Here is a 16,740-nt window from a genome sequence, read left to right on the forward strand (position 1 = left end):
TAATGACCACCAGGGGAACTTCTTCTCAGCAGGGCTTCTCTGCACTGTTACAGGGGGTATGTAGGGCTCATAGTTAAAGACGTCATTATGAATTGTTTAATTGTCAAAACCGCAGCATAACAACTGTGAAAACAGGATTTTCTGCCAGCGACACCAGAGCAAGTAAAGAAAATGAAGGAACCTTATGATACAAAGAGACGTGGACATCTCATTTAAACAGAATATTTTTCATTTGGATTTACTCGTTTTAGTATCAACTGGTTACATAAAAGGGAACTTGTCGAAAAGGAACTCCAGCCAGCCTCTGAGACATTAATTTACAGTAACAACAATCAATAGTTTTTGCTCCGCATGTGGGAGAGAACCTTAACTGTGGAGAAAATTGATTGGAAAAATACGGATGGTTCATACAGTGATTAGTATGCAATCTGACACAGTGCGAGATAACGTTCAATAGGAGGTGCAGAGATGTTCTGCTGCAGGCTCGCTACAGAATTTAGTACGATGAGCAGATTTAGAGGAACAACAAAGACAAAACTAGGACAACTGCTTTCATTTCCATCACATTAAATGTACTTTTTCCAGTTGCAAGTGAGCGACAACACGCTACAAGTCCACAGAAACCTACATAGGATAGCGGAGATTTTTAGTTTCCTCATAGATTCACTGAGCAGACGGAGCTAACAAAGCTAAAAATACCAAAACAAAACAGTGTGCAATTACAGTAAAATCTGAAAAATGTGTTCCTCTTAAAGATCAGACCAACTTGGAGCAAAGGAAAGGCAGTTATCCACGGCATCCAGGATAGAATGTGACATTTTCAAAAGCATAGCATGTTCTCATCTCTTGGCATTAGTTAAAAGCCAGCAGTTTGGATTGACTGAAAGGGATTGCCTTATAGCTGAACCCTGCATAAAGTGAATTAGCAAAGTCCACACGGGGAAAGATAAAAGCATGGATGACTTTTTCAAGACCATCGAAGGTTATAAAGTACCTCATTGAGCTATAATCCATTCTCCTCGATGAGAACAAGCCGCTGAAGTTTCATATAGCCAGACGAACACCTTGCTGATTATTTCTCATTGTTTAGGAAAAGTTGATTCCTGTTTTTTAACCCATGAATAAGTCTTCTTTCAAGGTGTAAGCCATATTTGCACTGGTGAATGGATATAAATGTCAAACTACCGTTTTATCTCTCTCTTTTTTGACTGCAGTTAAGTTTTAAGATTAAAGTCTGTTTTTTTCAGAAAGATCTGTCGCTGAAGGAAGCTTTTAGACTGTCAAAACAATAAAATGCATGGGTTCGCCAGCTTGTTTCCAGATCCATTAAAACCATTCACTATGAATCCCTGATATCTGAGTATGGGCAAATATTTGTGCAAGTGCAAGGTAAAAATTATCAGAGAATGACAAGAAAACACAAAGCCGAGCTGCTAGTGCAATAGACGGCTCACAGGATTCATTAAAACCAAAGACCTTGCCAGGCGTCTTCCTAAATCAACTTTCACTGTCTCCAAATCAGACAAGTTGTTTTATCGCCTCATTTGCTAATAGGCAGGTTTTGTTTTTGTTTGTGTGCTTGTTTTGCTTTTTGCAATCAGTAGCTTTAACTATAGTTCAGAGGGCTTAAGTTGTCTCTGGCTTTACTTTGAATTTATAGTGTCAGGGAGAGGCCAACATCCACCTCCTCCCACACTTTCACACAAACACACACTGCTCTGCGGTTACCAGCTGCTCCCAGTGTCCAGTTACCAGCAGGCTCCTTAGAAGAAATACAGCGCACACTTACAACAACTGATACCGCAACACTGAGCTCACAAAAAGCCGAAGCTGAGGTCAAGCACATAATTAATATGAGGCAAGAGCTTATTATACACACGGGACGGAGGTTATGAACACAAGGCCACCGCAAATAGTCCCCATGACTCTGACATTCGCGCCAGTTGAGTAAATTGCCGCGGGCTGGTAGATTTATAGCGCCAATAGAAAGGATGGATGTGAAGGCTGTAATGGACGTGAGGGGGGCCAAGCTTACCTTCACCGCTTCAGCATGAGTGACTTTTTCGAAGACTTTGTCGTTGACTTTCATGATCTGGTCGCCGATCCGGAGGCCCTCCTTCTCGGCCAGGCTCCCCGGCTCCACCAGGGACACGTAAATGCCGACCCCGTGCTCCGAGCCGCCCCGGATGCTGAAGCCCAGGCCCTCGTTGCTCTTGTGCCGCTTCATGGTGACCTGGCGCAGCTCGCCCGGCGGCTCGTGGATGAAGTTCCTGCCGAGCAGCGGCACCAGCGGAGCTGTCCCGTCGCTGCTGGTGCTGAAGCTGTCCGGCGAGCCCCGCAACGCCACCTGGAACTCGGGCGGGTTGCTCGGCGAGAAACGCCCCGGGGCGGTCGGGCTGGCGCCGGGGAGGTCGCCCGGTGGAGTTTTGGCGTTGCCGTTGCTGGCGACTAAATCCGATTTTAAGTAGAGGCCCTCCGAGGTGTACTGCTCGAACAGGAGCTGGTCGGAGCGGGGGATGACCAGCCGCAGCATGGGCAGAAGTTGCCGCTTGCTGGGTGCGTTGAGGATGACGTTGAGGGTCTGCACCAGGTCGTACACGTTGCGTTTGGAGTGGTACACGTTGAGGCAGTGGATGAACTGCTCCCTCTCGAAGTCGTTGAGCAGGAGGTTGAGCGCGTTGTGCAGCTTCCTCACGTTAGCGGACAAGGTCCGAGCGCTGGAGGCCACCGAGTTGGCCGAGGAGCTGAGCGACATGCGCTCCAGGTCGGTGCTGCTCATCCTGGCTGTGAGACCGGGACACGGCGCCGGGCACCCCTACCGCGGGGCGACGCGTACTCCGGGTCCGTCCATCCCGGTTCGGCTCTGACAGCAGCTCCACTTAACTGCTCGCGATTTGCCGAATAGAGCAACTTCAACTGTCAATTAAGTCCAACTAATTCAATTTCACGGCTGCCACGAATGAATTAGAACTTACCACAATATATCTATCAGCAGCCCGGTTGGATCCAACGAACTTCACCCGTAAAACGCTGCGTCAAAGCCGGACAGAGAGGCAGTGGCCCCCACCGGCAGAGCTCCGGAGCCTCTTATTCTCCAGGAGGTCAGGTGGCTGCGAGCCGAGCCGCCGCTTCTCCGGTGTCCGCCTCAGCGGCTCCGCCACGAGGCGGAAAAAGCAGCACGGGACCGACAAACTTGCGCCTGGTCCGCTGTTGCGCAAAAAAAAAACCCCAAAAAAAAACAAAAACAAAGAAACAAACAAAAAACGAACAAAAGCAACTATTTCCTCGACGACAGGAAAGGAAAAGAAAGAAAAAAGTTGCCTTTATGCTCCTGCCCGGTGCCCAGAGGAGTTGACGGACCCCGCTCCGCTCGCCGCTTCACTTCCAAACGACGGTTTGGAGTTGGCAGGAAGAGATCCAGCCCGGTTCCGGGAGCCCAGACTCCTGCCGTGGTCGGCCCCGTTCTGTATGATCCGTCCGGGGTTGGCGTTGGAGGCGAGCGTCTGCTCGGTGGAGACCGGCGGCTCCTGAGACTCAGACAGTCCCCTGTCAGGAAATGACGCAGTTACCTCACACCAACAACAACACACAGGACCCGAGACATTCAAGGACAGTGGGCAGTTAGTTGGAGGTGTTCACCTTTGTTATCTTCTATCCCATAATCATCCCACTGCATGTCCTAAAGCCTTAAACAATCCACCGGGATTAAAAGGATTTCTGCTTTTATTTGTTGGACTGTAAGCAGGTAAGGATTAAATTATCACTAAGCTATCTCACATTGGCTGCTGCTTGTTGTTGTTTGCTTTATTTTTATTTATTTATTTTATTTATTTATTATTATTATTTTTTTATATTTTTTTTTTTGGTCAACGCTATTTGGCCCCTTTTTTTTTGTGGTTTTCACTATAAAGTGTAAACCCACGTTGCTCAACGTCACCAGAAATTTGCACAAAATGAAGCAGTGTAAGTGGGAACATTCACATGCTGGCGTTGCATTCAGTGGCACAGATCAGTAGTAAGATGCTGCAGCTAAACTCCTCCATCGTTACTTCACTAAAATTTACTTTATTAGCTTTACATTAGAAGAACACCTATCAAACAGCCGTTAAACGAAGCTGAGTGGAACACCTTAATTTAAGGAAAGAAAAACAACAATGTGTTGTTTTTTTTATATTCATCTGAATTCATTGATTTTATGTCTGACAAATTACAAAATCAGGCGTCGGCACAGAGCATCAAAATAAATCAGAACACTCTCCTTGATGCATTTTCAGAAGTATCAGTACTTCTTTAAAAACAGTCACAGTTAGAATAAAGCTGCTGACTTTAGGTCAGAGACTCTGTTAGTAGCTAATGACAGGCTGACCACAGAGTGGCACCACTGAGTGCGATGACGGTATATGTGGTGTATGAGACCATCACCACGGCACCAGGACCAAAAGATTTTAACTAACTGGTTTATTCAGCTTTGCAATGAGAACAGGGAATCCCAATTTTCCTTATGTAAATATGGAGTAAAAACCTGAAACACTGAAAGTTTCAGCGTCTGATCGTCTGCATCCCATTTAAACCAGAATATCTCGAGTCACTGTTTGATGCAAAATTATATAAACCTATACTGTTAAAGCATTACAGCATCACATCACATCAGTTTAAGACATTGTCCTTTGTCCCTTTTCTTTTACTGGAGACACATTGGTTATGACTGTAGAACTCCTGGTGGAGTTTAACTAGCTACTGAAATCTGATTCATGAGTCCTTGAGTTGTAGCCAAAAGAAGCAAAGTGAAGTTAAACTCAATTACCCCAGTGATCAGTTGTGGGTGTAAAATTATAACAACTACAAATGGAGTCCTGGGCTCTGAGGCCGCCGTGCTGACAAATGGCACTGTGTTGGTTTGGCAGAGTTTCGGACCCCAACCTTTCTTAATTTGCGGCCACCAAGAGCTGAATATTCCCTTAACTTTGACAGAGATGTTTGATAGCCTGACCAGGGCAAAGTGAGAACAACCTGAATTTAAAAAAAAAGAAAAAAAAAAAAGGAACAAGTGTCATTTTCCTTTAAAAATGAGACCAAAGGAATTGCTTTGGTTCGAAAACAGACCAGTAAAAATTGTTTTGGTAAATGAATCAAAAACAGGAATAATACAGGAAAAGCACTGGAGGAGCAAATGAGGTCAAAGCAAACTAAAAAACGCACACGATGTCAGCACTCTGTCTGCTGAAAGGAACAGCAGAGCTGTCAGCACAGCAGCTGAGGTAGACGCAAGAGTATCTGATCACATATGTATGACTTCAGAGGCGAAGGTTCAACAGTTAATGATTCTTTTGTTTTCAATCTTCCTTCAAAATTAGAATTCACAGTTTTTTTTCGCTGGACAGTAATTGATCATTTCAGTTTATGGTAAAATGAATTGGTATAGTGATCAGGGCTGCGACAACCAATTATTCTAATTACATATTGAATTTTAAAAGTCAGGTTTATGGGACAAGATAGAAACAAGAAAAATGGCTGATGCGCATTCACAGTGCCTCAGGTGATATGTTTCAAGTGTTTGTTCTAACAGTTCAAATCCCAAAGAAATTTATTTACAGCAAAACAAAACAGAATATACATTAAAAGTGTGCCTCAAAATTACATTTGTCAAGTCCGAAATGCAACTATGAAACAAAGCATGTGCATTCATGATGAGACTGACTCCATAGATGATCCCAATCTGACTTTTTAAATGGAGGTACAATGCTTAAATGTACTTTTAAAATGGGGGGTGCCATTTTGTGTCAGTGTTTCGCTATTTCACTAGCGTCTTCAGTCTTATCTCTATTAACCAGTCTGTGGAAACCCTATAAAGGCCACACACTCTACTTGTGGTTTATAGGAGAGGTTACAAAAGGCCCCATAAAGTCTAAAGTAAGATTTGCATTATGTTCTTTCACTGTAAACTAGCTTTAGGTTCTGCATTTATACTGTGAGAGTATCACAGTGCTCCGTCTACAGAATATGTTCACAGCCTGTCAGGACTTCTGAAACATTGTGATGTCACACTCATGCCATCGGCCTGAGCCACAAAAGGCTGGGATGATATATTTTATTTGATCACTCCGAGGAGAGGCTCTACGCTTTTCTTCTGATTGGCTGCCTGACCTGCTGTTCCCAGAGCTCCCAAGAGAGAAGATGTCAAACTATACTCAGATGGTAGTTTTACACACAAATATCTTCTTACAGCTATAGGAAGAAAGACTTAGCTCGTGGTAGGTGTTCTAACAAAATATGGAGCCTTTAAAGAACATTTCTGCATTCATGTATAGATCCAGGTTGGTGATGTTTACCCACAGTGCCCTGACCTCAGCCCCACCCAACACCTCCACCCCCCCGTAGCAGAGCGCTTCCACAGCAGCTGTTTCTGAGCACGTTTTAAACAATCACATATGGAGATAATGCTTGTGTGTCTCGCTGCTGCCTGCGGATCTGTGGAGAAAAAGTGTGCAAAAGCACAAGTGGCAAAGAGCTGCTGCAGAACTTTTTAAGATGAAGATGATGGTCTTTTTTCTTTTTTTTTCTTTTTTTTTTTATAATTAAGAAATCTGTCAATAACACCACAGAGTGCGTTTTGGCTGCTGATTGCATGTGCAGTAATAATATTAGTGTGATTGTAATTGTCTAGGGGGTAAATCAATGCACATCCTCGCTAAAAAAAACTTTAAATTAACATTCAGAACCATTGTGAAACTATACTCAGGGTACAAAACACCTTGTCTAAAACCACAAACTGGAACAAACCTTAACAAGCTCTGCGTGAATGACAGGAGCTGTCTCTTGTAGCCTGCAGGATCAGCAAGGCCTAAATTTCCAATTGGGCTGAAAAGTGTCTTTGTCCATTAGTCCTGTCAAGCTGGAGTTACACATCGTGTCTGCAACAAGACAAATGTTTTGAACTGCAATTTTCAGAATGACCAACAATAGAAGGTGAATATTAATCCGGTTTTCACTATGCAATTAGAGCGACGAACATTTGAAAAGCCAAAATCATTTTAGGTAATGAGACCAAAGAAATTGCATTAGTTTGCCTCTTCAGTTTTGGTCTTATTTAATCATATTGGGTTATAAGGCCACTGTTAATGTCACAATAGGTGGTGCTAAACATCATTTCTGTTTAGTTTGTCTGTGTTTTTTAGGGGTCTCTGTATGTAACCACATACAGCCACCTTTTATTTTTGTGAAGATTCTGACATGGCCTTGGATTTATTTTCAAACGCCCCCCCCCCCCCAAAAAAAAAGGGATCACAACATTAACATACACTGTGCGAATACAACACCTAATTTTAAGAGGATCGGCAATTATGAATACTCCCATGATCATTGTTAATACATACAAAGGTGGAAATGTAATGAATGAAAGTAAGGAAAACATTTCAGGTATCCGATAAAAAGAGCAGTAAACAGATAACAGAGATTATTCTGCTGCCAGTGAGTACATCAGGTGAAACAGCAAATATTTACAGTATTAAAAATGTTTTTGGTCAGTGTGGCTGAGCAGGAGGTCACACAGTCACTGCAAACAAGTGCACTTTTGTGTATTCCAGTATCTAATAGTGTGGTTGAAGTTGATTGATCATAGTAATTAATTGAGTTCACAAGTGGGAAACACTGAAAAGCCAAACTGGATACACACTGCAAAACAAGCGCAGCTGTGGAGAAAGGGAAGCTAGAGAAAGTTCAGCATGAGAGGCAGAACGTGAGCAAGTGAGAGAGCAGGACAAAGAGAGGGAGTGAGCACAATGAGATGTTCAAGAACACCCACTGAGCTAATGAGTTTGGTTAATATCACAGTTTTCCATTCAAACTGCTGAAGCTTTTAGCTGATGCCTTTGCAAAGCAGTCCCAGGGATGTAGAAAGACGGTTTGATGCGTTAATCAAGAGATGGGCATTCTGAGTTGAACCACTGTGTTATCATCACAGCTCCGTGTGTGGCTCTGTGTGTGTCTGTGTGTGTCTACGCAACACACAAAACTGAAACTGCATGATAAGCTCAAAACTACTCCCTTCAAATGATTAGTGTGACCACATCATTTTGCCTCCGGAAAAGATTCCCCACAGTAAAAAAAGGCTACCTACTCAAGGAAATTTCCACATTTCATGGCTAACTGTAATCATTCTGAAGGCTTAACAAGGCTTGAATAGTTCACTTAATAGGCTTAACCGATCGTGACAAAAAGCTCACCGGAGTCATCCGTTTTCATCAAGTGGAAGATAAATAAGCTGTAAACAGGTGGGCATAAAGAAGCTGAAAAAATGCAAATATGTTTAAAGTCGCACCATCTTTCGATATTAATAATGACTCAGAGGGAGAAAGTGTTTCCTTTTACAGGCCTTTTTAGTACCCTCGACTCAATGTTTGGGTTTTGCGGGACACAGTGTTACCGTTTTGGTTCACGCTCTAGCTGCAGACAGATGATTTATGTGACAAAACTCCAAACACGTACATAAAGTAGTAGCCAGCTGCTGAGCAGAGGGGGACTAAAAAAAAAAAAAATAGCGAAAAGGAGAGTACATTCTAATTAACAAGCACGGCCCTTATTGAGATATTGTGGTTTCTCTTTTCATTTAAAATGTGTGCCCTGCACTTCTGAAACCAAAACCTTCCACTTTTCTGCCTGATGTACGACTATTCCCATCTAACTAGTGTTGCCAGACCACAGCTTCGGACCAATCTCACTTCCATTCAGGTGCTGACATGACAAATATCCCATAATTATAAAAAAGAAACAAAGAAACACACTGGGGCTTGCTGCACCATCAGCACATTACAGAGTTTGGATACAAATTTTATACACCAGTGGGCCTCAGCTTGAACTGAGCAGTCAACAGCAGGTCATTTTGGAAGAGCACAGAGCGAGCGTCTGAAAACATCAACGCAGACTTAACAAGCCAAATGATGCCGGACTTTTTCAAGTACAAATTTGTGTTTCCATGATACCAGCCTTTCTCAACTATCTCACTTTCAGAGCAAAAATATGATACAATCTTCCTGCGTTTGTGTTTGAGAAGCTTCCCAAACCCACCGGCATTAAGGGACTAGAACTAAACAGAGGTTGTGACATAGTGTGATGCTTAAATTGCCAATGAAGCAGAAACAATGAGGGATGGCACGTGCAACCTCCATCTAACCAAAAAAAAGGGTGAAATCATCATCACCATGACTGTGGGAGTGTGTATATATATATATATATGTGTGTGTGTGTGTTATAAAAGGGATGAACACCATCAAGACATACTTACAACACTTACAATAATAGGTGCACAACAGTTAAACTACACTAAAACACTGTGTGTGTCTGTGTGTGTGCACACGTTAAATAAATTGTTACAAACATTAGGCTTGAGTGACAGTTGGTGATTGTACCGTCCCTAGTCGAGCAGTGCTGTGCTGTCGTGCTGGCTCTTTCTGGGAGGATGGGTTGGTCCATGTCCACTCTCAGCTGAAGTCCAGGCCTATCAAACGGTCAAACGAGTAATGAATCATTTCAGATATTGTAAACCTTTGCTTTATACTCATACTCATAGATATGGCCTCTAATAACACAATGAAACTATATTGGAGTAATATTCAAAAAACTAAAGCATATCAACCCGCAAGTAACTAACTAACAAGTATTTTGAAGACTTGTTAACGAGGCCAGTCATTATTTAACTTACCTTTGAAAGGTGAACCTTTACACCTTCTGAAGAAAGAAACTATATCTTATGTGATACTACTCACAGTCATACTCACCTGCATGGATGTTTATCTTAATCCCTAACGCCTTTAAACAGCAACCCCTCTCCACTCCAGAGTCCTCAGAGTCAATGTCAATGTTGGTCAGTGTTGACATCAAAATCGAGATCTAAGTTGGTGTCAATCTTAGTGTTGTTGTCAGTGTTGAAGTCAAGGTCTCTGTCTGTTGAGGTCTATGTCAGTGTTGAAGTGGAGATCCACATCAGTGTCTAAGTCAATGTCTGTTATCTTTATCATTATTTCAATGGCAACATCACTGTCATTGTCAGAAAATCACTGTCTGTGTGAAAGCCAGGGTCATAGTCATCAGCATGTGCTTTTCACCATTAATGTCATTTTCACTGTTGTCGTAAGCACTTACTTCCCAAACCCTGCTAAAATCAGGGGGCCGTCTCTTGCAGGATGTTCAAGGATGCTTATGCGACCTGAGAGGAAAATGTTAAAGCGCCCGAGACACCCGATTTCAAATTAAAGTACACATCTTGTCAATAAATGTTTTGGTTCCTGCAAGAAGTAAGCAACGACTGTAAGAGATGTGTGACAAAGCTACAAACAGGAAAGAAATAAATTCACTGAAACATCAATATAAAAAAAAAGAGCATTCAAGAAACTACAATTTTGCACAGAAAGAATATTTTTATACTGAATCCACCTGAAAGTAACCACTGTTGTTGTTCACACGTTTTACTTTGGCCCATCCACCCTAACAGTGGTTTAGCCACTGGAGTCATTGGATGCAGATAATCACAGGAAAAGCTAAGTAAATGCTGTAAACATCTGGGAATAAAGCCAAAAAGGATAAAACATTCAGTGTTCCTCAGAATCCTGGACTGAGCACACACTGCAAAACGACAACTCTAACAAACTGAATCAAAATCATTCATCAACAGCTCTTAGCTGTAGTCCAACTTCTGGAGCTCAATAGAAACAACATGGAAGAGGGGAGAGTGATCTTCTGTAAGTGACTGTAACAAAAAAAAAAAAAAAAGGCTGTGTCCAAGCACTTGGTGAAGGTGCTCCTTTTAGCACCTTTAGCACCTTTAGCACTTGAGTTGAGTGACTTAAGTCGAACACTCAAGTCTTGTTCGGAGGGGAACAAAAACAGCTTTTACATCTTTCAGTGGTAAAAGCTCAGCTCAACTTTGACCTGTAAATCAGCCACACCCAGCTGTTTTGTAATTTTACAACTGAGTTCCTATTAACTGTGACTCAAATTAGAGCCTAAATTAATCAAGAGATTAATTTACTGGAGACCAAACTTTCATATTTACTCCACATAAGCAACTCATTAAAATTGCTTTGGGTAAGCGTAGTGCTTTTTAATCATGAAAAACTGCAACTACTGCAATTACCAGGCCAAATTACTCTGGTCCAGTGTGTAGGACATGCAGACGATTCCCAGCATCTCACGTACTACCTAGTTACTGTGGTAAATGTTTTATCAGACAAGGAGAAAAAATGCCATGTAGTTTAGGCTACGTTTCAGTAATACAACATTCAGTAGCTATAAGAGGCAAATTTATGGAAATCACAACTTTCCCCACAGGCAAAACACTGTAGGTGGTGATGAAGAATGGAGCCGCAACTCCATGGGAATATCTTGCAGTTGATGCAGAGAGGTAGCAGAGAGTGGGAGACACGTGGAAAGCGTGTTGGTGATGGCAACATCGAAGATCTTACCATCATCGTCTTCTCATTGGTGGAAGAAAATGTGAATAAGACAAGCATCTTTGGCAGATATAGACACTGAAATGCTTACAACACTGAAGTACAGGACGTTCAAGAGAAAATAAAAGGTCTTCTTAACCTGGATGAACACATAAACAGATTTCACGCATATCTTAGCCGTTAGCTCTGGTTTACGTCTCTGTGAGAAGATCCGGAGATAAAGCGGGAAAAGGGAAGAACTTGTGTGATTTGCTTTCTAGTCCAACCAGTTTTCTCCCCGAATAGCTTTCCTGTGGAGAGAGTCTCAGTGTTCAAAGAGGACACTTGAGAGAGACAGCCTTTTACTATTTAACAGTGCGGGTTACACACAGAGCTACACAAACCAAACAACAGAAGCAGGAAGACATGGTTAATCAATCTGGTTCGTTTAGGTTTTCTTTAGTTTCTTCTATATAGTGCATGTGGAAGTTTGTATTTTTTTTACTGAAGGTCTTAAAAAGGTCAGAGGTAATAAAGTAGTACTTTGTTTATTAAACCAAGTCTCCAGTCTGATGATGTCATTTGTTTTCCGGGGATACATTTTTCTACCGTATACTGACGTTAAAATTAAACACTGAGGATATTTATTTTGAGACCATTATGTTAATAAAGTGTCAAATGTCAAAGATTATGGTGGAAGCTATTTGACTTGTCAGCCCACTCCTCATCCGTCTCACTTCACAGGACAACATTGATCCATGTCCAAAAATAGCCCCACTGTGTTTGTTTGTGATTGATTATTGGATCTGATGAGGGATCACAGTTATCTGAGCTGCTGCAGTGACAGCAGCGTAAAGTGATGCTTTTACACCATTTATACACAAAGCATGCCACACACACACACACACACACAGGAAGTGTGAAGGGATATCATTCCGCTTATTGCAAATGGCTAGTCAGATAATCTGCTGGGATAAGCTTGACATCAATCACGACTTGCTGTGACACTGAGCATGTGCTGTAAAATCTGTACGTTCAGATCTCTGCTGGTTTCTCCTCCCCTCAGCACAACCTGACACCTGTTGCTCGGCGGCACCAGCATGCGACCACACCTGGACGCTGGTTTTCAAAGCGAGAGCTCAGTTTGCTCAGACAGATGTCTCAGAAGTTTCTTGACAATGTCCAACAATCTCCTGTGAGTGAACACAAATGAGACTGATATTGATTTTTCTGACAAGTGAAGCTCTGGAAAACTACAAATATGAGGCCTTCAGCATTTGACAGTAAAAGTAGCTGCCTCGTAAAGAATGGCGAAGTTGAGAATGCTTTGAATGCTGAGCTGAATACAAAGTGTGAGGCTGATAGCCTTTTTCTGCTTATGACAAAAGCCACATGGAGTATTACAGAGATTCAGCCGTGATAAAGTAAACAGTAATTCCTCCATTTCTAGAGTCACCTCCCAACAACATCTAGTCAAAACAGACGGAGCGCACAGTGTGTAAAGTTCGATTTGGAATCACCTCCATTAACCTGAGAGAACCGCAGGTTAAATGCCATTCCAGAGACAGACTTTGAATTGAGAACTACAGGTGAAACTCAGTGAGGTTGAAATTGTTTTTCTGTCCCATCAAGGTAGATGTACAGGATATACCCCTCAGTGAAACAGCCTTCACTACTTCTAGTGACTGATAAAGCCACAAAGGTTGGGCCCGTTGCGTCTATGAGATGAAAGTAAAATATGATTAATGGAAGGTTTTCAGTGGTCCAACACAAGAAAAGGAAAGAGCATGGAAGCATCTTAATGCACCTGTCAACAGAAAGATGAGCTCTGCTGCCACCGCAGTGATTCATAACCAGTGTCAGTAAAAATAAGACACATAGCAACACAGAGTGGTTCCAAAACAACTAATAAAACTGTCATGTAAATCAATAAACCAGAAAAAGGCAACACAGAGAATAAGTCAACGACATTATGAAAGAATACAGCAGTGACAGCCATCTCAATTCATTGCTAAGAGACTTGGCATTGAGGACTGTATAGTTTCCAGGTGATTTGATTGAACAATGGGTGTGTGGTCAGACACAATGACAGATTAAGCCCAATTCCGTCCAAACATGACTTATTGCTAGCTTTAGACTTGCAGTCATAGATTTGAGCAACAGAGGAGCTGATCAGAACAGCTGATCTGTTTTTTCAACCACACGAGTAAATTGCTCTTTGATTACATTAATAATATCTTTAAACTAAGATGTAAAAAAAAATACCAACAAACCTTTAATGCAACATCTCAGGCAAATGCTAGGAGGTGTTGAGGGACAACACGTTCAGATTTACAGTCTGGCTCTGTTCCAAAGAGAAGGTGTGGGGTTCAGCTGCAGGTAGTTAACAGACTTCCAACTGGCCATATAGCCGATATATCCTCTGATGAGTCAAGGCTCCTCCTCCACCTTCTCATGCAGCTCCTCCATGAACTAGAAATTACAAGGAACGAATTTAAAGCTGGACGATCAGCTGCCAGGATGAAATGAAAAATATTCTATACGTGGTAAGTAACTACAGAGTAGGGTTGAAGGTTAAGCTTGAAAAACATATTCACTATACGTTCCACTTTATTAGATACACTTGGCTAAAACTAATGCTTTTAAAGTGATGCTGACAAGAGCTTACTGCCGGCTAACACTGAGCTGTCTGATCACATCTGTAAATGTTTGTTAAGTCTAACTGTATAGAAGTCTACGTGAAAATCAACCTACTTCTGACTTAATTTATTAAGTCAGTAAATGGTCTGTTTGGTCATAGTCTAAGTTTTCTTCAATACAACATCATTTTTAAGTGATGGTCCCATTTAGGGATACAATAGAGCCTAAATCAGGGTGTGATTGTCAGTCAGGATAGAGCAGAGCAGGTCTGATCCAGCCCTCACATAACAATGGTGTGTTGTCATGGTGCATTACCACTTGAGTAGTTCTGGAAAAAACAAGGTCTGATGGATAAAAATTATGGACAAAATTATAGAAACACTCGCAACTATAACACAATCCAATACAGCACAAAATACAGCCAAATTGAATGTGGGAATAAATCAACACAAAGCATTCTAATTGTAGATTATGGGGCCGCTGTATTTGACAGCCAACTCAGCTCTAAATATAAATGTATGGGCAGTAAGCTGTTGTTAGCACATGTGAAAAAGATGTGAATTTTAGATTTTTGTGAACCATAGAGATCTGCAGTATAATGTAAATAAAAATGGATTGGAGGAACAGGCTGGTCTAGCTGTTGTAATTTTGCCAAATGAAACAACAAAGAGCTACCAAACCTATTCTCATCTCTCCACCTTTCCTTCCTTCATTCTTTCTGCCTCTCTCGTCCGTTCTCATCTGTGACACCATGGGGCTGCGGCTGACATCGTGCTGATAGATACTGTAACAGCTCACAGCACACAGCGCAGGCTGGTGCCAAGGTCTCCAGCTGCTCAGATGAATTCAGCTCTCAGTGATCAGAGACGTCGCGCAGCTCTGTGAAGCTGCACCTTCCATGGATCACCGTGCATTGAGGTGGAGGAGAGAGTCCAATGAAAGAGGATAATCAGCTTTACCTTTTCAGATACCTACATGGGTAAAAAAAAAAAAAAAAAACAATAACGACAAAAATTAAACAGGGTGTCTCAACTACTTTTGAAATTAAACACATTGTAGCTTATTTTAGTGACTTCCTGGGTTCAGTTTTATAAAACAAAAGAAACACCCATCAAGTATGTGGAGCGCTGGATCTTACTCTTCAGCTCTGACTGACATGTGGAGGAGTCCCAGCTCTTACCTGTGAGGAGAAACTTAAAGGTGCTCTGTGTGTTACGTTTACATTAAAATGCACACTGGAGCCCATGTCTAGGTCACAGCACTCATTCTGCTCTCTAGTCTGTTTCAGGGGTTTGGCTGTTGAGGTGCAGAAAATTCTGTCTGTAAGGACACTGTGTCTGAACTGCCACAGCAGCTGATGACAGCGCGTGCAGTTCTGTCGTACAGTTGTTTGAAATTAGGATAATCCCTGCTGATAATCCCAGTGGCAGGGAGCTGCCACTGTGCTCCCTGTAGAAAGGGAGCACAGTGGCATTTACCACAAACCTTGTGTCGACCTCAAGTTGTCATTCTACATTGATCAATGTAGCCACATTCAAAACAAAGCGATGTGTTAATCAGGTGGATCAAAGACAGCAGTGGCAAAGATGGGTCCTGCGCATTGCTCATGCTCACAGCAGCGTGTAATGTTAGAATTAAAGACCTCATCACATAAAACTTTACCAACTACAAGAGATACGACCTCTGCATGCCCGTTAGTGTCATTAAGTGTCTGAACTTCATTCTATCTTTGGCTTTATTGTAGAACCAGACAGGAAATAAGGGAAGAGGGTGAGAAGGTGTGACACCAGGAATATTACGGGCTCTTTAACTATTGAACCTATTTCCTTCCCCACCCTGGGTTAGTGACAGCGCTGATTAAGAGTCACATCACGAAGACATCATCACATAATTCTTTCTCACAAACAAATTTATCAACACAAATAATTTCCAAGTGTGAATCAAAAGCTCAAAAAGTCATGTGATCGACTCAGAAAGGGGCTTTATCCTGATTCAAATCAAACATTTATTTGTACATATCCCTCAAAATCGGGGAGACAATGTGTAAACCACTGCACTGAAAATACCCTGAACGTCGGAAATGTAGCACAGGGAAACTGAAACATTCATAAAACTCTTTCATCACAGTTTGTTGGCAAAAGGCAAATGGACAGCTGTGAGTTCTGGCTGAGAATCTGTCTGAATCCCCCCCCAGGCAACAATTAGTTTCTGTAAAACTTATTCTTTGTATTCCTGGGGGAGAGTGCTGAAGCTCAAAGCCTCTGGCTAAGTCTTAGAGCCAAACCACAGAGTACTACAGTAGTAACACACAGCATCCCTCAAGTCAACAACACCAACATAAATCTGAGAAACACCCAAATCTAATTATCCATTGAAGATTTAAAGAATTCAGGATTATATTTGGAGTGTAAACCATCTGGCTTTAGCAGTAAATCCCACACTGGGAGCTGCTAAAAACTCTAATAGGATCAATGCAAAATGATTCGTGGTTGCAGAAAACCAGCGGTTATATATTGATAACTACCTTTTCTGCCGGCTGGATGGTGTTATTTATTCATAGATTTTTTTTTTTTTTGTCAAATCTACAGAATACACATTTCTTCTGATGAGAATATTCAACTTCAACAGTCATGAAAAGCAAACATGCGATTTTAACTCAAAACACTTCAATTAAAAC

General features: G+C 41.9%; 1 protein-coding gene across 1 annotated transcript in view; it reads right to left on the bottom strand.

The window, feature by feature from the left end:
* whrna (whirlin a) overlaps window positions 1-2,779 on the bottom strand; it is a 133,713-nt gene extending 130,934 nt beyond the window's left edge. The window contains exon 1 of the mRNA XM_029516036.1: window positions 2,036-2,779. Coding sequence (XP_029371896.1) covers window positions 2,036-2,779 — 744 coding nt within the window. The remainder of the gene's footprint in view (window positions 1-2,035) is intronic.
* Window positions 2,780-16,740: the final 13,961 nt, after the last annotated feature.

Source organism: Echeneis naucrates, chromosome 12, assembly GCF_900963305.1.
Source record: "Echeneis naucrates chromosome 12, fEcheNa1.1, whole genome shotgun sequence".
Lineage (NCBI taxonomy): Eukaryota > Metazoa > Chordata > Actinopteri > Carangiformes > Echeneidae > Echeneis > Echeneis naucrates.